The sequence below is a fragment of the Sceloporus occidentalis genome, unplaced genomic scaffold (genome assembly GCF_023333645.1).
Source record: "Sceloporus occidentalis isolate IW3139 unplaced genomic scaffold, rSceOcc1.0.p SCAF_4, whole genome shotgun sequence".
Lineage (NCBI taxonomy): Eukaryota > Metazoa > Chordata > Lepidosauria > Squamata > Phrynosomatidae > Sceloporus > Sceloporus occidentalis.
The window spans coordinates 25,588,711-25,608,999 of NW_028316984.1; the positions used below are offsets into that span (position 1 = coordinate 25,588,711).

Below are 20,289 nucleotides of genomic sequence, written 5' to 3' on the forward strand. Positions count from 1 at the left end.
AAGTAAGTCCATAAAAGGTGAGCCGAGGAGGCATGAAAAAAATAATACCCAATTATAATACAAGCTCCTTAACATCAGTTCTAGAAACAACATGAATAAAATAGATCAGAAGAAAGCAAAACCTGAAGATATTGACAAACTGTGTGATTAATATCAGATAGCAGTGAGTGTTCATGATAACACAAAACCAAGTGTACTGATGTTTCAGATCATGACAGATAAAATCTGATGCCCTATTTTAAATCAGATTTTTTTTTAAAAAAAAGGTTCAGCACAATTATTTGTTGTTTCAGTTTTTTTTTTAAAAAAGTCCCAAAACCTTGATTCACTGCAAACATTAAATTCTAGACATCCCCTTTATACAGAATCCACAGACAAAGCATTTGATCCAGAGGTGCATGTCTATGACTGAAAGGCCTCTTCTGAGTACAGCTGAGCATTTTCTGACTGAGTGCAAGAGCTTTCCATGAGAAGAGAGAACTGAAATAAAAAGCTCGTTTTCCATTTTGACAAAGTATCTTTGCCTAGTATCTTGCCCCATGCACTGGTCCTAAGGTCTTGTACTACAGTTCCCAAAACAGCACCACTGCCAGAATTTACTCTGCTAGTGCACCTTTGGAGTAGTGTAATGGTTTTAGCATTGGACTAGGACACTGGGAGAGCAGGGCTTGAATCCTGGCTCTGCTATGTAAACCTATTAGGTGACCTTGGGCAGGTCACACTCTCTCAGCCTAAGAAGATGGCAACAGAAAATCTGCTCTGAAGAAACGTGCCAAGAAAACCCTGTGACAGATCCACCTTAAGTTGGAAACAACCCGAAGGCATACAACAACAACAGTGAACCTCTGGAGCCAATGTACTGAATATAAAAAGACTGCTTCTCAATATAGAGGGGGATATCATGGAGAAACAATAAAACATAAGAAGAGTGCTGCTGGGTCAGACCAAAGGTATCTTGTCCAGCATTCTTTTTCTCACACTGGCCAACTAGATACTGCACGGGATTCCCAGAAGCCAGAAATGAATGAAGGAGCACCTACATGCCCATGAGACACATTGCCTCTGATACTGAAAAGAGTACATACCCAAACTGACCAGGAGTCACAGCTTTGTGTATGTGTCTTCACATCACCTGCCAGTTTCATATGGTTTTCTTAGGCAAGGAATACTTGAGTTCGTTCCTCTGAAATATAGTCCACAGCATCTGGTATTTGTTGACAGTCTCCCATCCAAGTACTATCCAGTCAGGGATGACCCTGCTTAGCTTCCAAGATCAGGTGGGATCTGGTGCCTTTAAGGAATTTAGGCCCTTCCCTGAATTCCAGGAATTTATCTACATTGGAGCAAATGTATACCTTGTATAAAGAAATTCATTTTTCTTTTTCATGACTGCTCCCACACTCCATTTCAGGATTCCAGTTTCTAGTATGATAAAAGAGTCTGAGAAAAACATCCTCCTGTCTACTTTCACCACAATAAATGCCTAAATGTATATACCTCATGCATGTCTTCCTTTGCCCCCCCCCCTCTTTTTTCTAAGCTAGACAGAATCTTTTTGCCAAGCTAAACTTTAACAATAGGAAATTAGCTTTTGTTAGACCTCCCTTTAATAACAAAGGCTACAATTCAAAACACCATTTAAAACAGACAGCCTTGAGGTCACAAATGAAGAAGTGGAAGAGAAACAAACACAGCAAAACAACAATTGTCTCTTCCTAATTCTTTTATTATTTTAATGTCATTTAAAAGGAAATTACAGCTAATCTATTTTGTATTCACATCATCTGCCAAAGTTTAAACTTTTAAATACTGTATTTAATGTTGTAAATATTTACAGTTCAATCCTATACTTTCCTACTCAGAAATAAGTTCCTCTGTGTTCAATGAAATTTACTCCTCGGTGTGATTAGGATGGCGCTCTTATTGTACTTCAACGTTATTTATCCTCTCAAAAATCATTAAGCTATTCAACACCAACAAGCTAGAAAATCTTATCAATATTTCTTTCTCGAGGTTCACTAAAGACAGTTTTGTTATATTCTGAAATACAAGATTTACTCACTGTTTTTATAAAAAGTGTATATCTGAATTCTTCTCAGAGTATGTAGATATTCTGAAATACAGGTTTTACTCACTGTTTTTATAAAAAGTTTATTTCTGAACTCTTCTCAGAGTATGTAGTCAAGAAAGCATATTCATCCATCCTCTTACCTCAACTCATCTCATTAAGAGCATTTGTCCACTTTAATTCTTAGCAATGTAGATCCTTTTACACATTCTTAGAATTATTCAAACATATCATGTGCTTGGAAAAATCACTTAGCAGAAGGATTTTTGCCTCAAGTCACAACACACACATTAACATAAAGAACTCCATCTTTATATATTTCAAGATGAACATTAATCGCCACACACCACAAATCAAACATTGGCCATACATTCTATATGGTTACCCATGAAAGCTTATTATTAGCTCTTTCTAAATGCCTTTGTAACTTGATTTGCTCATGGAACAATCATATTTGGGTACATTAAATTTGAAAGTAGAGTTTACTCAGACCCAATAGTTTTACATTTATTAACTGTTTTACTTCTAAGTATTTTAAAAGTGTGTTGCAAACAGAGCTACAAACTGCAAAGGGATATTATAGCACCTTTGAGACTAACTGAGAGAAGGAAGTTGGTAGCATGAACTTTCGTAGATTTAAGTCTACTTTATCAGATGCATGGCTGTTGAGCTATAAAAAATTTAACATGTCTCAGCATCTGCCAGCTTGTGAGAAATAGGGAAAAGGCTGATGCTGAAAATGCAGAAACAATCAACACTGTGCTAAAAGCAAGCAAAGTTATAAATTATGAACTTAGTCTCATCTACAGACTCAAGTATACATACAAAATACTCATTTTTAGAAAAGAAGCCAAGAAAATAGGTTTGTGTGTGGAGTGTTTGAGTGTGTCTGAAACTCACTGAATACTAGTTTTGCTTGATGAAACTTTCCTTAATTGGTCTCCTTTCCTATATAATTGCTACCAGCAATTTCTGATTCTCCTGATCTTTCATTTTTCAAAAGTCCAATTTCATGGACTTTTAAAACACTACTCCTCAACAAGAATAAGACCATCTTCTCTTCCCCATTACTCCAGTGCAGGGGTACTTCCAAACCTAAACCAGTTTTCCTGCCACACATGGGAGCGGGCATAGGAATTTGAAGCAGGTAAAAAGCAAGAGGAGCCAAAGGCTATGTCATGCAAAAGCCACGCCACCCTCTTGGAGGAGGGAGATGCATCAGGAAATCCCAGGTAGCATTCCTAGACCAAAAGCCAGAGGACATTTTGTATTCTATAATATGTGCAGGTTCTGTTTCAACATCAAGTCCTGCATATGAGAAGAAAATCATTTAGGGGAAGAAAACAACAGGTGGCAATATACGAAGGTATATGAATATATGACCATTTTTTTCTTGTTATTCAGCATTCCAAAATATTGTCACTGCATAAGTGTCTAGACATTTTGTCTCCTTTACTGTAGATCAGTTTATAGCTTCTTTATTTGGGCCTACAACAGAAGCTACTGAAAAATAAGCCTACCCCTGGGTACACCATCCAGCCCAGTGGTGGGAATCACAGAGCCCTTCAGAGCTTGTTAAGACTACAACTCCCAGCAGCTGCAGCAAGCATAGCCAATGGGAGTGCTGGAAAATGCCGTTAAACAACCTCTGAAGGGCCACATGATTCCCAACCCTGCCTAAAATAGAGCATGAGAAAGTTACTTTATTGGACTACAAAGAAGTTTTCATGCTCTTAATTACCAGGCTGGCTTGGGGAATCCATACATTATGATAAATAAAAACATCCCCAAGCTCTAACCCTAGGCTCCAACTATTGGTCACATGGAAGTGTAACCACAATGTTATAGATTTCCCACGTTCTCTTTTATTCTTGTCTGAAAAGAATTAGAATACACCACTGAGGAAACAAGATTTTAAAACCCTAATTTAGGGTGAAACAAGTACATTTTCAAAATAATGATATGGAAATCTAATATACTCTGAATCATTTTATATAAAAAGGACAGAACAGCCTCTGACCTAAAATCAATTTTTTTCTTCCTTCAAGCCAACCTCCACTGAGGGCAGCTTATGAAAAACAACACCTTGCATATTCAGCTCTGAACTGTCACAGCATTCCACAAATCCTTACTTCAGTACATGTCATTAGCGAAGATACAAGTTTTAATACAGGACAATTATAACCTTGGATGTCTTATTTTGCAACATTCCACCTCTTTGTACTGCCTCTCAAATTACAAGGCATTTTGTCAAAGCAGAAAATGAGAGAATATAATCAAGAAGCTACATTCTGGCAACTGCATCTAAGCAGGCAAGTCTCTACCTTGTTTTTACACCCCTCTCCTTTCACCCAAGAACTACACCACAGAACAAATGGGTGTGTTTTTACTTTAACTTTCCCAGAAAAATGCTATGAGTTGTTTGGGTGCTTTATGAGTGGGAGCACTCAGGGAAAGAAACTTCAAGGCAGAGGTGGAAGTTGTTCTTGGTTTCTGACTCTTCAACACCTGACTCTTTATTTAAAGGGTGGATGGGGAGAACCTGGGACTGCCAATGTAGATGAACTACTCATCCCGTTATACTTTATCACTAGCCAGGATGGCTAGGGAGGATGAAAAACAGACTTTAGCACCATCTTTAGGGCCACACATTTCTTGCACTTGCCTCAGGGATGACACACTGCATCACACATTGTTGGATTTCCTTAAAAGCTCTGGATGCCGGCTGGGATTTCCATTCGTGATATTTTACTACAGTGCATAGATTTTAATTTTCTTGGAAAACTTAAGTTTGTTGAATTTAAGTAACTGCAATAAAGATAATCCTAATAATTAAGAGAGATTTCCCAGGTTGTTTAGGACTCTTAACTAAAATCAATGACACTCGAAAATACATTTCAAATGTCTGATTTGTTTTTTTCTACATAAAACTGTATGTTTGACCTCATTTTAGACATCTGAATTTTATTTTTTACTACTTATGTTGATTTTAAAAATACAGTCAGTTCTTCTTATACACAGATTTTTTCATACACAGATTCAAGCATCCACGGTTTGAAAATGTTCAAAAAAAGTATAAATTTCAAATATCAAACTTTGATTTTCCATTTTTTATAAGAGACACCATTTTGCTATGAACTTATATTTAACGGGACTTGAGCATCCACGGATTTTGTTATACTTGGGGGATCTTGGAACCAAACCCCAGAGTACAACAAGGGTCCACTGTATAGCCCCAAGTTCTCTTTTAGAGACAGCATGGCTTTGAGCCTCTGAGACTGGAGAGCAGGGTTCGATTCCTAGCTCAACCATGAAAGCCCCTGATCTTGGGCAAGTCATACTCTCTTAGCCTCAGGGGGACAAACCTCCTATGAACAAATCTTGCCAACCTTATGTTAAGTCGGAAATGATACAAAAGCACACAAGAAAAACAAGATGTTCTCTTAGTCCTGAATCACTGAATCCATTAAATTTATCTACATTTTCTCAACAGATTTATCTATGATTACTCAACAACTGATTGAATGGGTCTGTTGTTGGTGGGACTAACCTTACAGTGTGCCAGCCACAGTTTGGCTAAAATAAAATCTGCATATAGTCATATTACACATACACTTCATATGTCTGACAGAGGGCCATTGTTTTAAGTGATTATCTTACAGAATAATATACTGTGAGCCTTTTACTGGCATTAAGAGTTTATCAAGAGACAGTGTTTTGTAGTGTTTTGAATACTGACCAGGGTTTGAATCTCTGATTAGCCATCAATCTCTCTTGTCTCTTAGAGAAAGGCAATGGCCCTTCCCTTCCGAATAAATCCTGACAAGAAAACCCTGATAGGTTTGCCTTTGAGTCACTATAAGTTGGAAATGACCTAAAGGCACACAACAACTTTGTCACTAATGTAATAAATATGCCTTTAACTCACTATACTGAAAGTTGATATGCCACATCAAAGGCTGACAACAAAATGGCCCAGGAAATCACATATCATTCTGTTCCTGAACCAGGGAATAGCAACTCTTTATGAATGTCAGGATCCAATCCTTGGCTCTGGCTGTTGTATCCAATATACCACTAAAATAACTGTCCACTCTGTCCATGAGAGTGACCCTGTCTAATTCTACTTTATGCTATTCTATTTTTATTCTACAGACTAACACACACCTGTATCTTTGAATTCTATTTTATGCTGTTTAACTAACTAGGCATTATAGTTTACTCAATCTCAAGTTATGAATATTAACTCACTATAAACAACTAAGGAGTTTTCATTTTATGAAAATAAACTGGTCTACCAGATCTTTCTTCTGGAACATTCTGGTCCTTTTACAGAGATAAGACACATACACACAGAGAGAGAGCACATATGCTGTAATAAGCTAAGACTGAAGAACAGTGGTTGCCAAACACGGATCCCCAGATGATGATAGGATTTTAATGCTCAGACAACCCCCCCCCCCCATCCATTGGCCAGGGATTCTGGAAGCTGCAGTGCAACATCAGGATACCTATATATAGCAGCCACTGTTTTGGACTGTCATCCACTAGCAGCAAAAATAATTCAATTTAAGAGAAGAGAAGCAAATGTGAACAGGAAGCAGAACATAACCTTCCTAGATAATGTGATAATCTGTATCATCTACTCTGTTGTAAATTAACATGTTTGACTGGTTAGATTAGCCAATAAATATGCATATTTGCCATGCATCACTCTTAAAGAAGTATGTATTAACTATCAACAGGAAACAATCTAAGCCCTTTTGCTTGGTTATTTAAATTACAATTTAAAAAGGTGATTCAAGCTAATCATCCCTTACTTCCCACAGTCCCCCATCCACCGCACAAAAGCCCTCTGTAGCACACATTCCAAAACTCTTAAGGACGATAATACTCTGAACCTTATTTAAAACTGTGCTATACATCATTAAGAGATACAACAGCTATTTTGATAATAATGTATATAAGTGCTAATAGAAGAGGGTGTTTGTTAAGTATTGAAAAAGCAATTCTCAAGTCCCTTCATCAAAGTGCTTGGAAGCCTTACTTCAGTGGAGCTTGCTTATGTGAACTAACAAACTGCTCAGAAAGACCAAAGCAGAAAATTTTAAGAAACACCTTACTGATATCTACAAACTAACAGGATGTGTTACTGATGATCTTGGAAGAGTCAACTCCCAAGCAGTCCATGAATAGCTGGCAATCATAACTGGCCTAATTCAATAATTTAGGCATCAAACACCTAGTGTTTTTTAAAGATGCAAGTCTTTTGGATTAGCAGGAGCTGGTTTACAAGATGTCGAATTGATTCAATTCTCAAGAAACAGGATCATTCTCAAACGTCATAAAAGACATATAATTTCAAGTCTATAGCAATGCTCAGAGCCCCTTTCCAATTCTTATTTCCCTTTTCAACAGAGAGACATGATAGTATTTCGTCTTGGCTGTACATTTAGCATGGGTAGCGACATAATGGAGCAGGCATGTCAACCTGTCACAACAAATAAACACAACTGTGTTAAAATTAGAATTATACAGCACAGTGTAAGGCCGCAACCTTTTACACATTGACCCAGGAGCAAGTCGCTTTGAGTTCAGCAGGACTTACTTCAGAGTAGTCACACATAAAACTTCAGGTAAGCCTGACAGACTGCAGCAAAATACTTTTAAGTCACTTTTTTTTTTTTAAATGGCTGGAAATTTTGAAGCCGCAGGAAAAGTAGTGCTTGTTTTGCCCTTCTCAAGGCCAAACAGAATTTTGGAGGAAAACTGAACTATATGCAATGCAGTTGGCCCTCCATAGCCACAGATTCTTTAACCACCAATTCAACCACCCACAGCTTGAAAATATTTTTTAAAAATAAATACATTCCAAAAAGAACACCTCGATTTTGTCTTTTTATGTAAGGGACTTCATTTTACTACTCTATTGTATTTAATGGGACTTGAGGATCTACAGATTTTGGTATCCATGGGGTGAGGGGTCCTGGAACCAAACCCCAGTGGATACCAAGGGCCCACTGTACTTATTTTCCTATCAAACCTAAACTTATGTTTGGCATGAGATTATGAAATTTAGAATATTTCTAAATATAAAAATCTTAGGCTTGTCCAAGCAAAATTATGAACATTCCCCACACTAAAGCAAGAGACGTAAACTACTGCACTCTGTACTGCCTAAGCACCAGCCTTAATTTCTGCCATCTTAAAGAGGGGGGGGGGGGGGGAGAACAGGAACTGAACTTTTTATAATTGTAATAATACATAATATTATTTTGATAGAAGCAATCCAATGAATTTAGAATCATAAACACCAGGCTGGCTGAACATTCAGGTAGAAGGTTTAATTCAACATTAAAATGCTCAATTCTTTGTGCATTAGCATCACCAGAAATCTCCCCCATGAAGATGGTAACACTCCCTAGCGACAAAATACAATTTTGATTTGAGCATTTATGACTACAGTATGCCCAGGAATTATCACTCTTTAATTTTGACTATCTCACAAATAAATCTTCATATGATTAGGTTCCTAGTATTTTGAGTGTGTAAAACATTGTCTAAAAGGCATTTCAACGAACCCCAAAGAGAAGTTATGTTAGCAGAGCCAAAATTGCCATGGGGAAAAAATGGAAAAATTGTCCTGGTAATAGTGTCCTGGAAAAAATGGAAAACAAAACCCCTCTCCTCATATTCTGTTTTTGCACAGATTTGAGATTTCATGTCTCTAGTTCCAACCGAATGGGTTCCAGTATGTACCAGTTTGGTTGATGTTCATTCCTGTTCAGCTTACTTGGAGACTTCCTTAAAAGTGAGGTGACTGATTTACACATGCATGAATCTCACACTGACTAAATGGTGATGATGAATTCCTTCCCTTGAAAAGGACTGTGGACGTGATGCGAAATAGAGCAAGGGCTCATATTTCTATTTCTATTCTCATAGTTTAGGAAGGTCTCTGGATACTGAAAAATTCTTTGGCATTGTTTTCCTTTACTTCATCCTTTACATCTTTCATTACATGTGCCTATGTTTTACCCTCAACTTATCCATGAATCATATCAAAATTTCTAATTTTGGCCCAAAAACTTGCCCTCAACGTATATATGAGGTCGAATATATACAGTAATCACCAAAGCCTAACGTAATAGTTTTCAAGGGCTCTGGTCAAAAGGCTTAAGAATTCTAGTTAACCTTTCAAATATGTATGGATTGATTTATTTCAAGGATTTATATCCTGCCTTCCTCCCACAATGGGATTCAAGGCAGGTATACAATATCAGTTGGATCAGATGGATTTCAGCATCAGTGTTAAGAGTATACAGGAAAAGGCCGAGACAATGACTTTTCATTTAGATTTAGTTCCCATATATTTTGAAAAGGACTAAACGAATCAGAATTGGGCACTGAAACCCCCATATATTTTGCAGGATTAAAGACTCAGACATCTATAGCTGAGATTCTATAACAACGCTTTGCATTATCTTTAGCAACTGTCATGACTAAGGCATTTTTCCCCATCTGGACTGCTGTATGAATTTGGTTTGATGTGAAAAAGGTAAAATATTGCTCTTAAGAATATAAAACAAAATTCAAAAACAGTTTGATTATGGAACAAAAAATCATTTATTTTTTGCTAATGCATTTCAATTTGTTTTCAACATGCTATTTATGTGCTCTATAGTTGCACTACTATTTTGAAGCAAAATGCTGAATTCGGAAGCAAAGGAAAACAATACCAAAACATTTACAAAATCCCAGTAGGCATAACTGTTTCTGCTCACCCTAAAGGTTGAATGGGCGAGAGAGCAGACAGGGGTCAGTGCGTCCAGGACTGATTACACTCTTGCTTTTCACCAAGGGATGGTTGCTTTTTTAAAAGAAGGAGATAAAGTATAATACATACACTGGCCCATGGATAAGCCAACTCAGTTTTTTGGGGGGTTATTTTTTTAACTAAAATTTCTAGACTTATACATGAGTATATACAGTAGTTCACCCTAGAAGAACCTACAAGAAGCACCAACACTCTCTGTTCTCTCCACTGTGGAGCTACTTATGGCCTTTCTGAATGTCTGGGTGGGAAAACAGCAGTATGCTTTGGTATAATTTTCCTTTCCTTCATCCTTTGTTACTTGCCCCTAAGTTTTCCCCCTCAACTTATGCATGAGTTATATAAAATCCATAATTTTGGCCCCAAAACTTGCCCCAAATTTATACATGAGGTTGACTTGTAGTCAAGTATATATGGGAAGGTTGCACTGCTTTACCCACTTATCTGGAAGCAAGCCCCACTGAACTCAGCAGTCTGAATAATCATATATAGAGTTGCATACAACTTTGCTTCAGAGTGGCTGGAAATCAGAATTCTGTGGGTTATGTCTCACAGCTTCCATACGTGTACCAGATTTATTTGATTTCTTACTTCAACTGGAAGTTTTTGTGGTGAATTCTAAGGTGTTCCATGAAATGCCGGCCTTCTGAGGAACAGCAGCAAGGACTGCCATGGAAGAGGGGACTAAAACCAACCAACACAAAGATACCATTTCTGTCCATGGTTCTTTGAGTTTCATACTGCTTTATCACACTAGGGGACATACAGGATTTAAATGAGAGTTTAACAAGAGTTAAACAGGAAATGCCTGATGTTTATCACGTGATATTTCCTGTTTAACTCTCATTTAAATCCTGTTTGCCCCCTAGTGTGAGAAAACAGATACCTTGTTAAGATAAATAAAGTTTAATAATAATAATAAGATACTTTAAATCTATATATCTTTATTATTTGTGAGTTGTATTATTTTATATGAGTGTGTCACTGGCGCACTCATTACATAAGCGGCTTGGGCAACATGCAGATGCCATGCGGCGCTTACATAACAATGGCGTTGCCCATGTACAAAGGGCACCGCCATTGCTATGCTGTACGTACGTTCTAGGGTTAGGGACCATGCGGTTGCCACACAGTCCCTAACCCTAGATTCGGTGCTGGTACGCCACTTGTTGGGGGTGTGTAGACAAATGGAGAAAAAAATAAGCAAACACTGCCAAACCATCTAAAAATAAATATGAAAAGATATACAATGTTGCATGTAAAGATCTATGGTCTCCTGACCAATTAAAAGAAAACTAATTAAAGAAACGTGTGTGTGTGTGTGTATCATTAGAGCCAGCTCTATTTTTTCATGTCCAGTGTGGGCAACACTAAGGCCAGATGACCTACACTAGAAAATAGTATTCTCAAAAATTAAGCTTCCTACAAAGGCATAAATTAGCCTTTTGTTCAGAAAAAGCAGTTTTCAAAACAAGCTGAAGATGCCCAGATGGTAGAAAACAGCCCACAGATCACATTTGTTAGCATTTTTTATTAACCAAACAGACTGATAAAGCAATTACAGAAGTGTTTCCAGTATAGTGTTGTTTTCAACCTCCTTCTATGTGTGCTTACCTAAAAGTAATTTTCAAAGTAGCTGTGTTAGTCTCTTGCAGCATAAAAAGGAGGAAGGTAAGTAAGCCTCACTGACTAATGGTTTTACAGTACAAATATACCTGTGTTGACATAGAAGTAATGCCTTGCAGAAATCTTCACTTCCCATTGACTTTTGTATGTTTTGTTGCATCATAACCTGGAACTGAAGAGGATTTAATTATAATTGTTACTATTTATGTACACCAAAAATTTTAATCCCGTGATGGTATAAAATATTTTGAGGCCAAAGGTTCATTAAACAAAATCCAGCTGCCACTTGCTGACTGCCTAAGCACTCACCTCCAAGCAAATACAAGAACTTTGCTAAAAACATCTTTGGCAACAATTACAATTGCAAGTTTTAGAAGTCTCCTCTATAAATCCCAGCTTTGGGAAATGCATAGGTGACAGATGACCCATGGACTGTTTCTCCCATCTCAGCTGTGGGTATCTCCAGCTTCCGAATTATCACTGGCCTCTTGGTTCCTTCTCCAACTAATGATTTCTTATCCAGTCATTGAGTTTTGGTTGATAATTTTCTCTAGGTGATGTTGCAGTTAAACCAAATTATTTGCAGTTTCTAACTAGGGATTTAAGCTTTTGGTGTTGTTGTTGTTTAAATGGTGCTTCTGCATAACTTTACTCCAAACTTATTTTGATAGCTCCTTGGTCTTCATTATGCTGTTTATTATGGAATACTCCTAAACAAACTCTGGGGCCTCCCCAAAACAAGTGTCTTTCATCCAAGATCAAGTAGCACTGGGACTGCATACCAATGGATTCCAACTACAGGTGAATCAACACTATAGAAATAATGACGTTTGACAGCACTTGAACTGCCATGGCTCCATCCTACAGAATCTTGTGATTTGTAGTTTGTTGAAGCATCCATGCTATTTGGCAGAGAAAGGTGAAGATCTTGTAAAACTACAAATCCTGGGATTCCACAGAATGGAGAAACAGCACTTAAAACAGCACTATTTCTACAGTGTAGATGCACCCAGAGAATGTGATTTCTGGAGAAAAAGAGGATTGAATAGAATTTATTTAGGCTTATCACTGCAAAGGGGGTGAAGACCTATGCAACTAACATACTTACTTAGGTTTTGTGTCACAACAAAAATACTTTACAATTTAACAGTATTGAGCATATTGTGGACATCAAGTGGAAACAACACCAATTAACTCCGTAAAAAGGAAGGAAGAGAGAGGAGGGGAAGAAACAGAAATCTAGCCATCTTTAAAATTAATTGATTTTATTTTTGCAAGAGCTTTTGTGGACACAAACCGACTTCTTCAGATGAAGTATCATAAAGTATTAAGGCCTCAGGTATAAAGCATTATTTATACTACTGTGGAAGTGGGATAGAATATAATATGATCCAGAAAGATGTAAATCATGTCCCTTGCCCTAAATTTTCAAAGGACTGTGGGAGGCGATACAGCTCTTTCAGAACTTTACAAGGGGTCAGTTAGTGTTGATGTGTGAAAGCAATAAATCTGCTTGCCAAAAGTCAGTTTCCTAGCATTCAAAACTCTCTGAGAAGACTTGTTATATGTGCAGCAGCAAGGACTCTTGTATGAACATATGTAGTGTGCCACAAAGCCACTGTCTTTATGCAATGGCTTCATGCCACACAACATATATTAACACAAGACTCTTCACTACTGTATGTTACCCTGAACCCTGTGAAACTGACTTTTGGTAGGCAGATTTAACACTTTTACATGGTAACACCAAGTGAACAGTATAAAGATCGGAAAGACCTGTATCACATTACGATGCCCTCTGAAATTAAGAATAAGGCTCATAATTTGCACCCCACTCCCACAACTGTGTAAATATGCTGCATACCTGGCCATTTATTATCTATCACTCTGTACTGTTTCTGGTGAAGTACAGTAGGTTTATATTCACAAAAGCTCATACAAAAAATCAATTAGGTCCAAAACACACCACAGAAATAATCCCGTTTGAGACCGCTTTAACTGCCCTGGCACAGCACTAGGTAATCCTGGGAATTGTAGTTTGCTGTGACACCAGAGCTCCCTGACAGAGAAGGCTAAATGTCTTACAAAACTACAAATACAAGACTTTCCTAGAATTTAGCCTGGGAAGTTAAAGTGGTCTCAAACTGGATTATATCTGCAGTGTATTTTGGACCTTAATCTTAAAGGTACTTCAACATGTCTTTTTTTCCTTTTCTTCCCTTTCATTCCTCTTTTTTACACTGCAAGAGACTAATACAGCTATTTAAAAATTAAATCAATTTCAAGTCTAGGCTGTAAAATAAACATGGAAAAGTCAAAGACATGAATACCTCTGGCAAGGCACTGTAAGTCTTATTCTGTTTAATGGTGTTTACATTTAGCTAAACATAGGGTTACAGCTTAGATCCAATTACTGGTCCCAACTAAGAGAGACCTACTGAATCAACTGGTAAATAGTAAATCAATGGTAAATCAACACTTATGTAAGTCCTATTGATTCAAGGTGTCTTTTTCCTAGTGCTAGCTAGTGGTTTGAGGTGTATATCTACCATTTACAGTGTATACATGCCTGGATATAAGACCCACTGAATTTGCAGGCTCAAGATGTAAGTTTGAAAATCCATGTTGCACATTAATGTATAGTTTGAAAAGTGTGTGCAAGCCTGTTTTCAAATCAATATTTATTAGTACATGGCAAATTACTTGTCTAGCAAGATGAATGGTACAATCCAAGTATAAATCTGGAATAACTGGACACTGTGACTTTAATTTTAAAATCAAATCTAGTTCTTTTCCAACAGGTGAGAGTCCATGTGCAGATGGCAGAAATCCTTCCTTTAAAAATAACCCTTTAATTGGAAACCCTCTGCTAGGCTCTGGAGGAATATATTAACAAAGCATGCAAAGTTAGACTAGAGTACAATATTAACATCAGTCCAAATTGTACTGTAGGATTATGGACACACTCAAATTTATATATATATTTTTAACCAATCACCTTCTCTGTATACTAGCTCAAAATACAGCTGCTGAAACAACAGTGGCAAGTACTGGCCTTGTGGCTGTAGCAGGTGCTGGTCGATGCAAATACTGTATTGCCACTTGAATGTCAGCTGCATCATTCAAATTCTGGTCCACTGAGATGTTGTGCTCTACCAAGTCTCAACGTAAACTAACTTGGAAAGTATCCCACTCTAGCTAAAACGATCTATGTACTGTACAGATGTAAACTGCTTGCTGAATTAGAAACTGATTCAGTTACAAAGCAAATGTGCACCCAAGTGAGACTAAAGTTTATTTGTGTGGCACTGGTTGAATGGGATCTCTGCACATCTTCCACTGGCATTCTTGTCCAATAAGCTGCAGACTATCACATGATTCATATGCCCGTACAACTGTCTTTTTAGTTCCTTTATCATATTCTGAGCAGGACAAAACTATGAAGTCAGTTTCTGCCAAAAACCAAACTCTTCCAAATTCTTCATCTACACGTTTTGCTGCTGTTGCACTTGTTAAGAATTTACTTACATCCCTACATTGAATTTAAGAGCTTGTACCAGAGTTTTATGGGGCCAGGTGCGCTGTGAGAATGTTTTAGTGGGGAAATCACCTGTGTGTGCAGGCATGGGGAACAGGCGAAGGGAAAGCCACAATGACTGAAATCTGGGATAGGAAGGAGTTAAAAGGGCATGCCAAAAAATTCAGAGGAGGGGCTTTTTGAAACACACAGAGAACAGCAATCCAATGCTCTGAGAGCAAAGAAACAATGGGCTACCTTGCCTTGTCAGGTGTCTGGAAATCACCAGTAAAACCTAAAGGAGCAGACAGCACAAGAACCTGAGAACAAAAGAAAGGAGAACCTCCCTGGCTGTCCCCTGTGCGTGTATATATAAACATAACCTGATCTTTAAATCCACAACTTTTTGGCCCCCCCCCCCCATGTGAGTGGGTGGGAAGGAAGGAAGAAAGAAAGAGGAAAAGACATTGTATAGCACTGCAATTCACCCCACGAGGCAACCAAGTTGAGAATGCCTTTCCAGGCACCACTGTTTCAGGACATGGACCCACATGTAAAATAAATAAATAAAACAAAAGAACAAACAACCTTTCTAAAAAAAACCTATGGAAAATGCTCATATTTGTCTCTTCTGCTACCTCAAAAAGAGGGGGGGGGGACTAAGAAACCCAAGTTTACCTCCTATGTATGGAGGTATTTAAGGAACCCTAACTTACCTCCATTTGAATGGAGGTACTGAAGGAACTGTACTTAAGGAGCCCATGTTTGCCCCCATTGTATGAGGCATTTAAGGAACTGTATTTAAAGATACAGTTTACCTCCATTAGGTATTTAATGAACTGTATTTAAGGAACCCAAGTTTAAGGTGTTTAAGGAACCCAAGTTGACCTCTTATGGTATGGAAGTATTAAATGTATTTAAGGAATCCAAGTTTATCTCCATTGTATGAGGTATTGAAGGAATCGTATTTAAGGAACCCATGTTTACCTCAGTTTATGGAGGTATTTAAAAATCCCAAATTAACCTCCATTGTATGAGGTATTGAAGGCAATGTATTTATGGAACCCAAGTTTACCTCCATTAGTTATTTAATGAATTGTATCTAAGGAACACACGTTTATCTCCACTGTATGGAGGTACTGCAGGAACTGTACATGAGGAACCCAACTTTACCTCTATTAGGTATTAAACGAATTGTATGTAAGGAACCCAATTTCATTCCACTGTATGAGGTATTCAAGGAACCCAAGTTTACCTCCATTGTATGGAGGAGGTTTATAAGGAACCCTGCTTTACCTCCGTTGTATGAAGTATTACAAAGATTACCTTTAATGAACGCAACGTGCCCATACAGACATGCCAAAATAAAGCTGCTTTGGGTCACTTTGGAGGTATGCTGTTTAAATGATGCATGCATACTAAGAGGCCTGAAGCTGCGCCAAAGCCACGATCCAGTCCTAAGGACTAAAGCACAGCTTTGGCGAAGCTTCTGGCCTCTTACGATGTGTGTGTCCTTTAAACAGCATACTTCCAAAGTGACCTGAAGCAGCTTTATTTTGGCCTGTCTGTTTGGGCCCAAGGTTACCCACACCCCCCAAAAGATACGCACCATTCCCCCCCATATACTCTATCCTCTCCCTCCCGGCCCTCCACCTGAAGGGAACACAGGAAGCCTGGGGGGAGAAGAAAAGAAAATGGAGGTGAGAGGCAGAGAAGGGGGGGGTTGGGGTTGGGGAGACAGTCCTAGGTGTGAAAGGGGTGGGAAATACTAAATTCAGTTCCATAGTTTATTACAATCACAGACCGGCATGGAGAAATGCAGATGGAGAGGAGAGGCAGCTGAAGAGTTGGAGAACCAGCTCTTTATATATACATATACACTATATATATATATATATATATATATAGCAAGAGAGAGAGAGGGGGGGGGTCTGGTGCCCCAACTCTTCAACTGCCTCCCCTCTCCATTTTCCTTTTCTCCGTGCTGGTCTCTGACATATGTGTGTGTGTGTGTGTATAAAGATATAGATATATAGGGTGTAAATTTGGGTTCCTTAAACACCTCATACAATGGAGGCAAACATGGGTTCCTTATATACCTATATCTATCTATATATCCACGTACATATGTAGGTATGGAACCCAAGTTTACTTCCATTGTATGAAGTGTTTAAAGCCTTAAACCCCTGCATGCAATGGAGGCAAAGGTAGGTTCCTTAAATACCTACATCTATATATTTATCTAAATATACACATACCTTATGGAACCCAAGTTTACCTCCATTATATGATGTGTTTAAGCACCTTAAACCTCTCATGCAATGGAGGCAAATATGGGTTCCTTATATACCTTTATCCAGATAGATGCATATCTATCTCTCTAGATATACACATACATAGATATATATTGAACCCAAGTTTACTTCCATTGTATGAAGTGTTTAAAGCCTTAAACCCCTGCATGCAATGGAGGCAAAGGTAGGTTCCTTAAATACCTACATCTATATATTTATCTAAATATACACATACCTTATGGAACCCAAGTTTACCTCCATTATATGATGTGTTTAAGCACCTTAAACCTCTCATGCAATGGAGGCAAATATGGGTTCCTTATATACCTTTATCCAGATAGATGCATATCTATCTCTCTAGATATACACATACATAGATATATATTGAACCCAAGTTTACTTCCATTGTATGAAGTGTTTAAAGCCTTAAACCCCTGCATGCAATGGAGGCAAAGGTAGGTTCCTTAAATACCTACATCTATATATTTATCTAAATATACACATACCTTATGGAACCCAAGTTTACCTCCATTATATGATGTGTTTAAGCACCTTAAACCTCTCATGCAATGGAGGCAAATATGGGTTCCTTATATACCTTTATCCAGATAGATGCATATCTATCTCTCTAGATATACACATACATAGATATATATTGAACCCAAGTTTACTTCCATTGTATGAAGTGTTTAAAGCCTTAAACCCCTGCATGCAATGGAGGCAAAGGTAGGTTCCTTAAATACCTACATCTATATATTTATCTAAATATACACATACCTTATGGAACCCAAGTTTACCTCCATTATATGATGTGTTTAAGCACCTTAAACCTCTCATGCAATGGAGGCAAATATGGGTTCCTTATATACCTTTATCCAGATAGATGCATATCTATCTCTCTAGATATACACATACATAGATATATATTGAACCCAAGTTTACCTCCATTGTATGAGGTGTTTAAACCCTGAAACCCCATGCAACGGGAGGCAAAGGTGGGTTCCTTATATACCTATATCTAGATTCTCATACAGGCATGGAACCCAAGTTTACCTGCATTGTAAGAGGTGTTTGAACCCTTAGACCCTTCTTGCAATGGTGGCAAAGGTGGGTTCCTTATATACCTATATGTATGTGTGCTGATCCATATACTGTTATGGAACCCAAGTTTACCTCTATTGTAGGAAGTGTTTAAACCCTTTAAAACACCTCATGCAATGGAAGCAAACGTGGGATCCTTATATACCTATGTATGTATGTATCTATCCAGACATACATATATAGGTATGGAACCCAAGGTGTTTCAAGGGTTTAAGGAACCCACATTTACCACCACACACACACACACACACACACACACAGAGTGAGACAGGTCTCTTTCCCCAACACTGTTGGGTTTATTGTATGGGAATCCCACCACCACTAACAGAGGGGAAAAGGGGAGGGGGGAGGAAATGGCGGCTCCTCCCGCCGAAATCGGGGCGCGCGCCCCCTTCCTCTTCGGGAGCCGCCGTCACCGCCAACCGGCCGGCTCCGTCTGGGGGAGGGCACGCCAACCGTCGGGGTTTTTATAGCTACCTCAGCCCGAGAGTGCCGTGTGCATCGCCCTCTCCGCTCGGTACCAAACCGCCGCGCGCGCGGGGTGCCGCCTCCTCCTCCCACTCTCTCTCTCTCTGCAGTGCTGCTGCTGCTGCTGCTGCTGCTGCTGCTGCGGGACTACGACGACGACTTACGCCCTGCCGTCACTGCTGCTCCTTCTTTGCACACACTCTCTCCACCCCCCCTTACGCACATTCACAAAACCGCCTTACGCGCGCCTCCTTTGCCTTTAAGAGTGCGGCTGCCACGCGAGGGCCCAGAGAGTACTACTATAGGGGTGTGTGTATCTCTCTCTCTTTCTGTGTGTCTATATGGCCTTAACGCAAATGGCGTAGGGAGGGTAGAGAGGCCGCATGCGCAGTTGAGGCCAAGCGCGCGCGCGCGCACCCGCCCGCCCGCGCGGGAGGGATAAGGAGAATTTGTGATAGCTCCAAGAAAGAAACACACACACACAGAGAGGGAGATTACTTATTTCTTCTCGCGCCCGCCCTGATCTTATTTTTTTTTGGCCTCCTGAAGGGCTTCAGTCTCTACACTGTGGAAATAACATTATATTATTATTATTATATATAATATATTATTATATATTATATATAATGATATAATATAAATAATATCAAATATTATATTATTGTAATATATAATATTATATATTATTATATTATATTTATATTATTATTTATTATATTAACAATAATATAATATATTATTAAATATATTATATTATTACATATAATATATTATATATATTATAATATATATTATACATAATAATATAATTAATATTATATATTATATTATACTATATAATATTAGTATATAATATTCTTATAATATATTATTTATATTATTATTTATTATATTAATAATATAATATATATAATATAATATATATCTATTATATATTATATTATTATTTATTATAATTCCCTCCTCCTTTTGTGTCTATATAATTATTTATTATATAGAGGTTTTAATTGTTTTATTTTTTTAAGTAATAATTTTATATAGGTTTTTATCTGCATATCACCTTGGGTTCCCCTCTGGGGAGAAAGGCTGAATATAAATGAAATAAATAATTTTATTTATTTATTTATTTATTTATTTATTTATTTATTTATATACCCCACTCTTCAGCCAAAAGGCTATCAGAGCGGCTTACAAATTGTTAATTAGACATTTCCCTGCCCCCAGGCTTACAATCTGAAAAGACAAGACACAAAAGGAGAAGGGGGAAAATAAATAAATAAATAGTGATTTGGATTTATCTTGGACTGTATGACCAGAGTTCGAATTCCGGCTTGGTCATTTAAGCCCACCATCTGGGTGACCTTGGCCAAGTCACACTCTC

General features: G+C 38.0%; 1 protein-coding gene across 4 annotated transcripts in view; it reads right to left on the bottom strand.

Moving 5' to 3' along the window:
- The window catches only part of SLC39A10 (solute carrier family 39 member 10), a 60,481-nt gene extending 41,445 nt beyond the window's left edge, over positions 1 to 19,036 (bottom strand). Inside the window, exons 1-2 of one of the 4 annotated variants that reach the window (XM_089519543.1) lie at positions 15,304 to 15,363; positions 11,618 to 11,700 (exon numbers count right to left, since the gene is read on the bottom strand). In XM_089519543.1, the coding sequence (XP_089375669.1) occupies positions 11,618 to 11,629 (12 nt within the window). In that variant the 5' untranslated portion in view covers positions 11,630 to 11,700; positions 15,304 to 15,363. Of the gene's footprint in view, positions 1 to 1,085; positions 1,103 to 2,968; positions 2,986 to 11,617; positions 11,701 to 15,303; positions 15,364 to 18,917 lie in introns of those variants that run through there. The other 3 variants (XM_089519547.1, XM_089519546.1, XM_089519541.1) reach the window with 3 other exon arrangements.
- Positions 19,037 to 20,289: the final 1,253 nt, after the last annotated feature.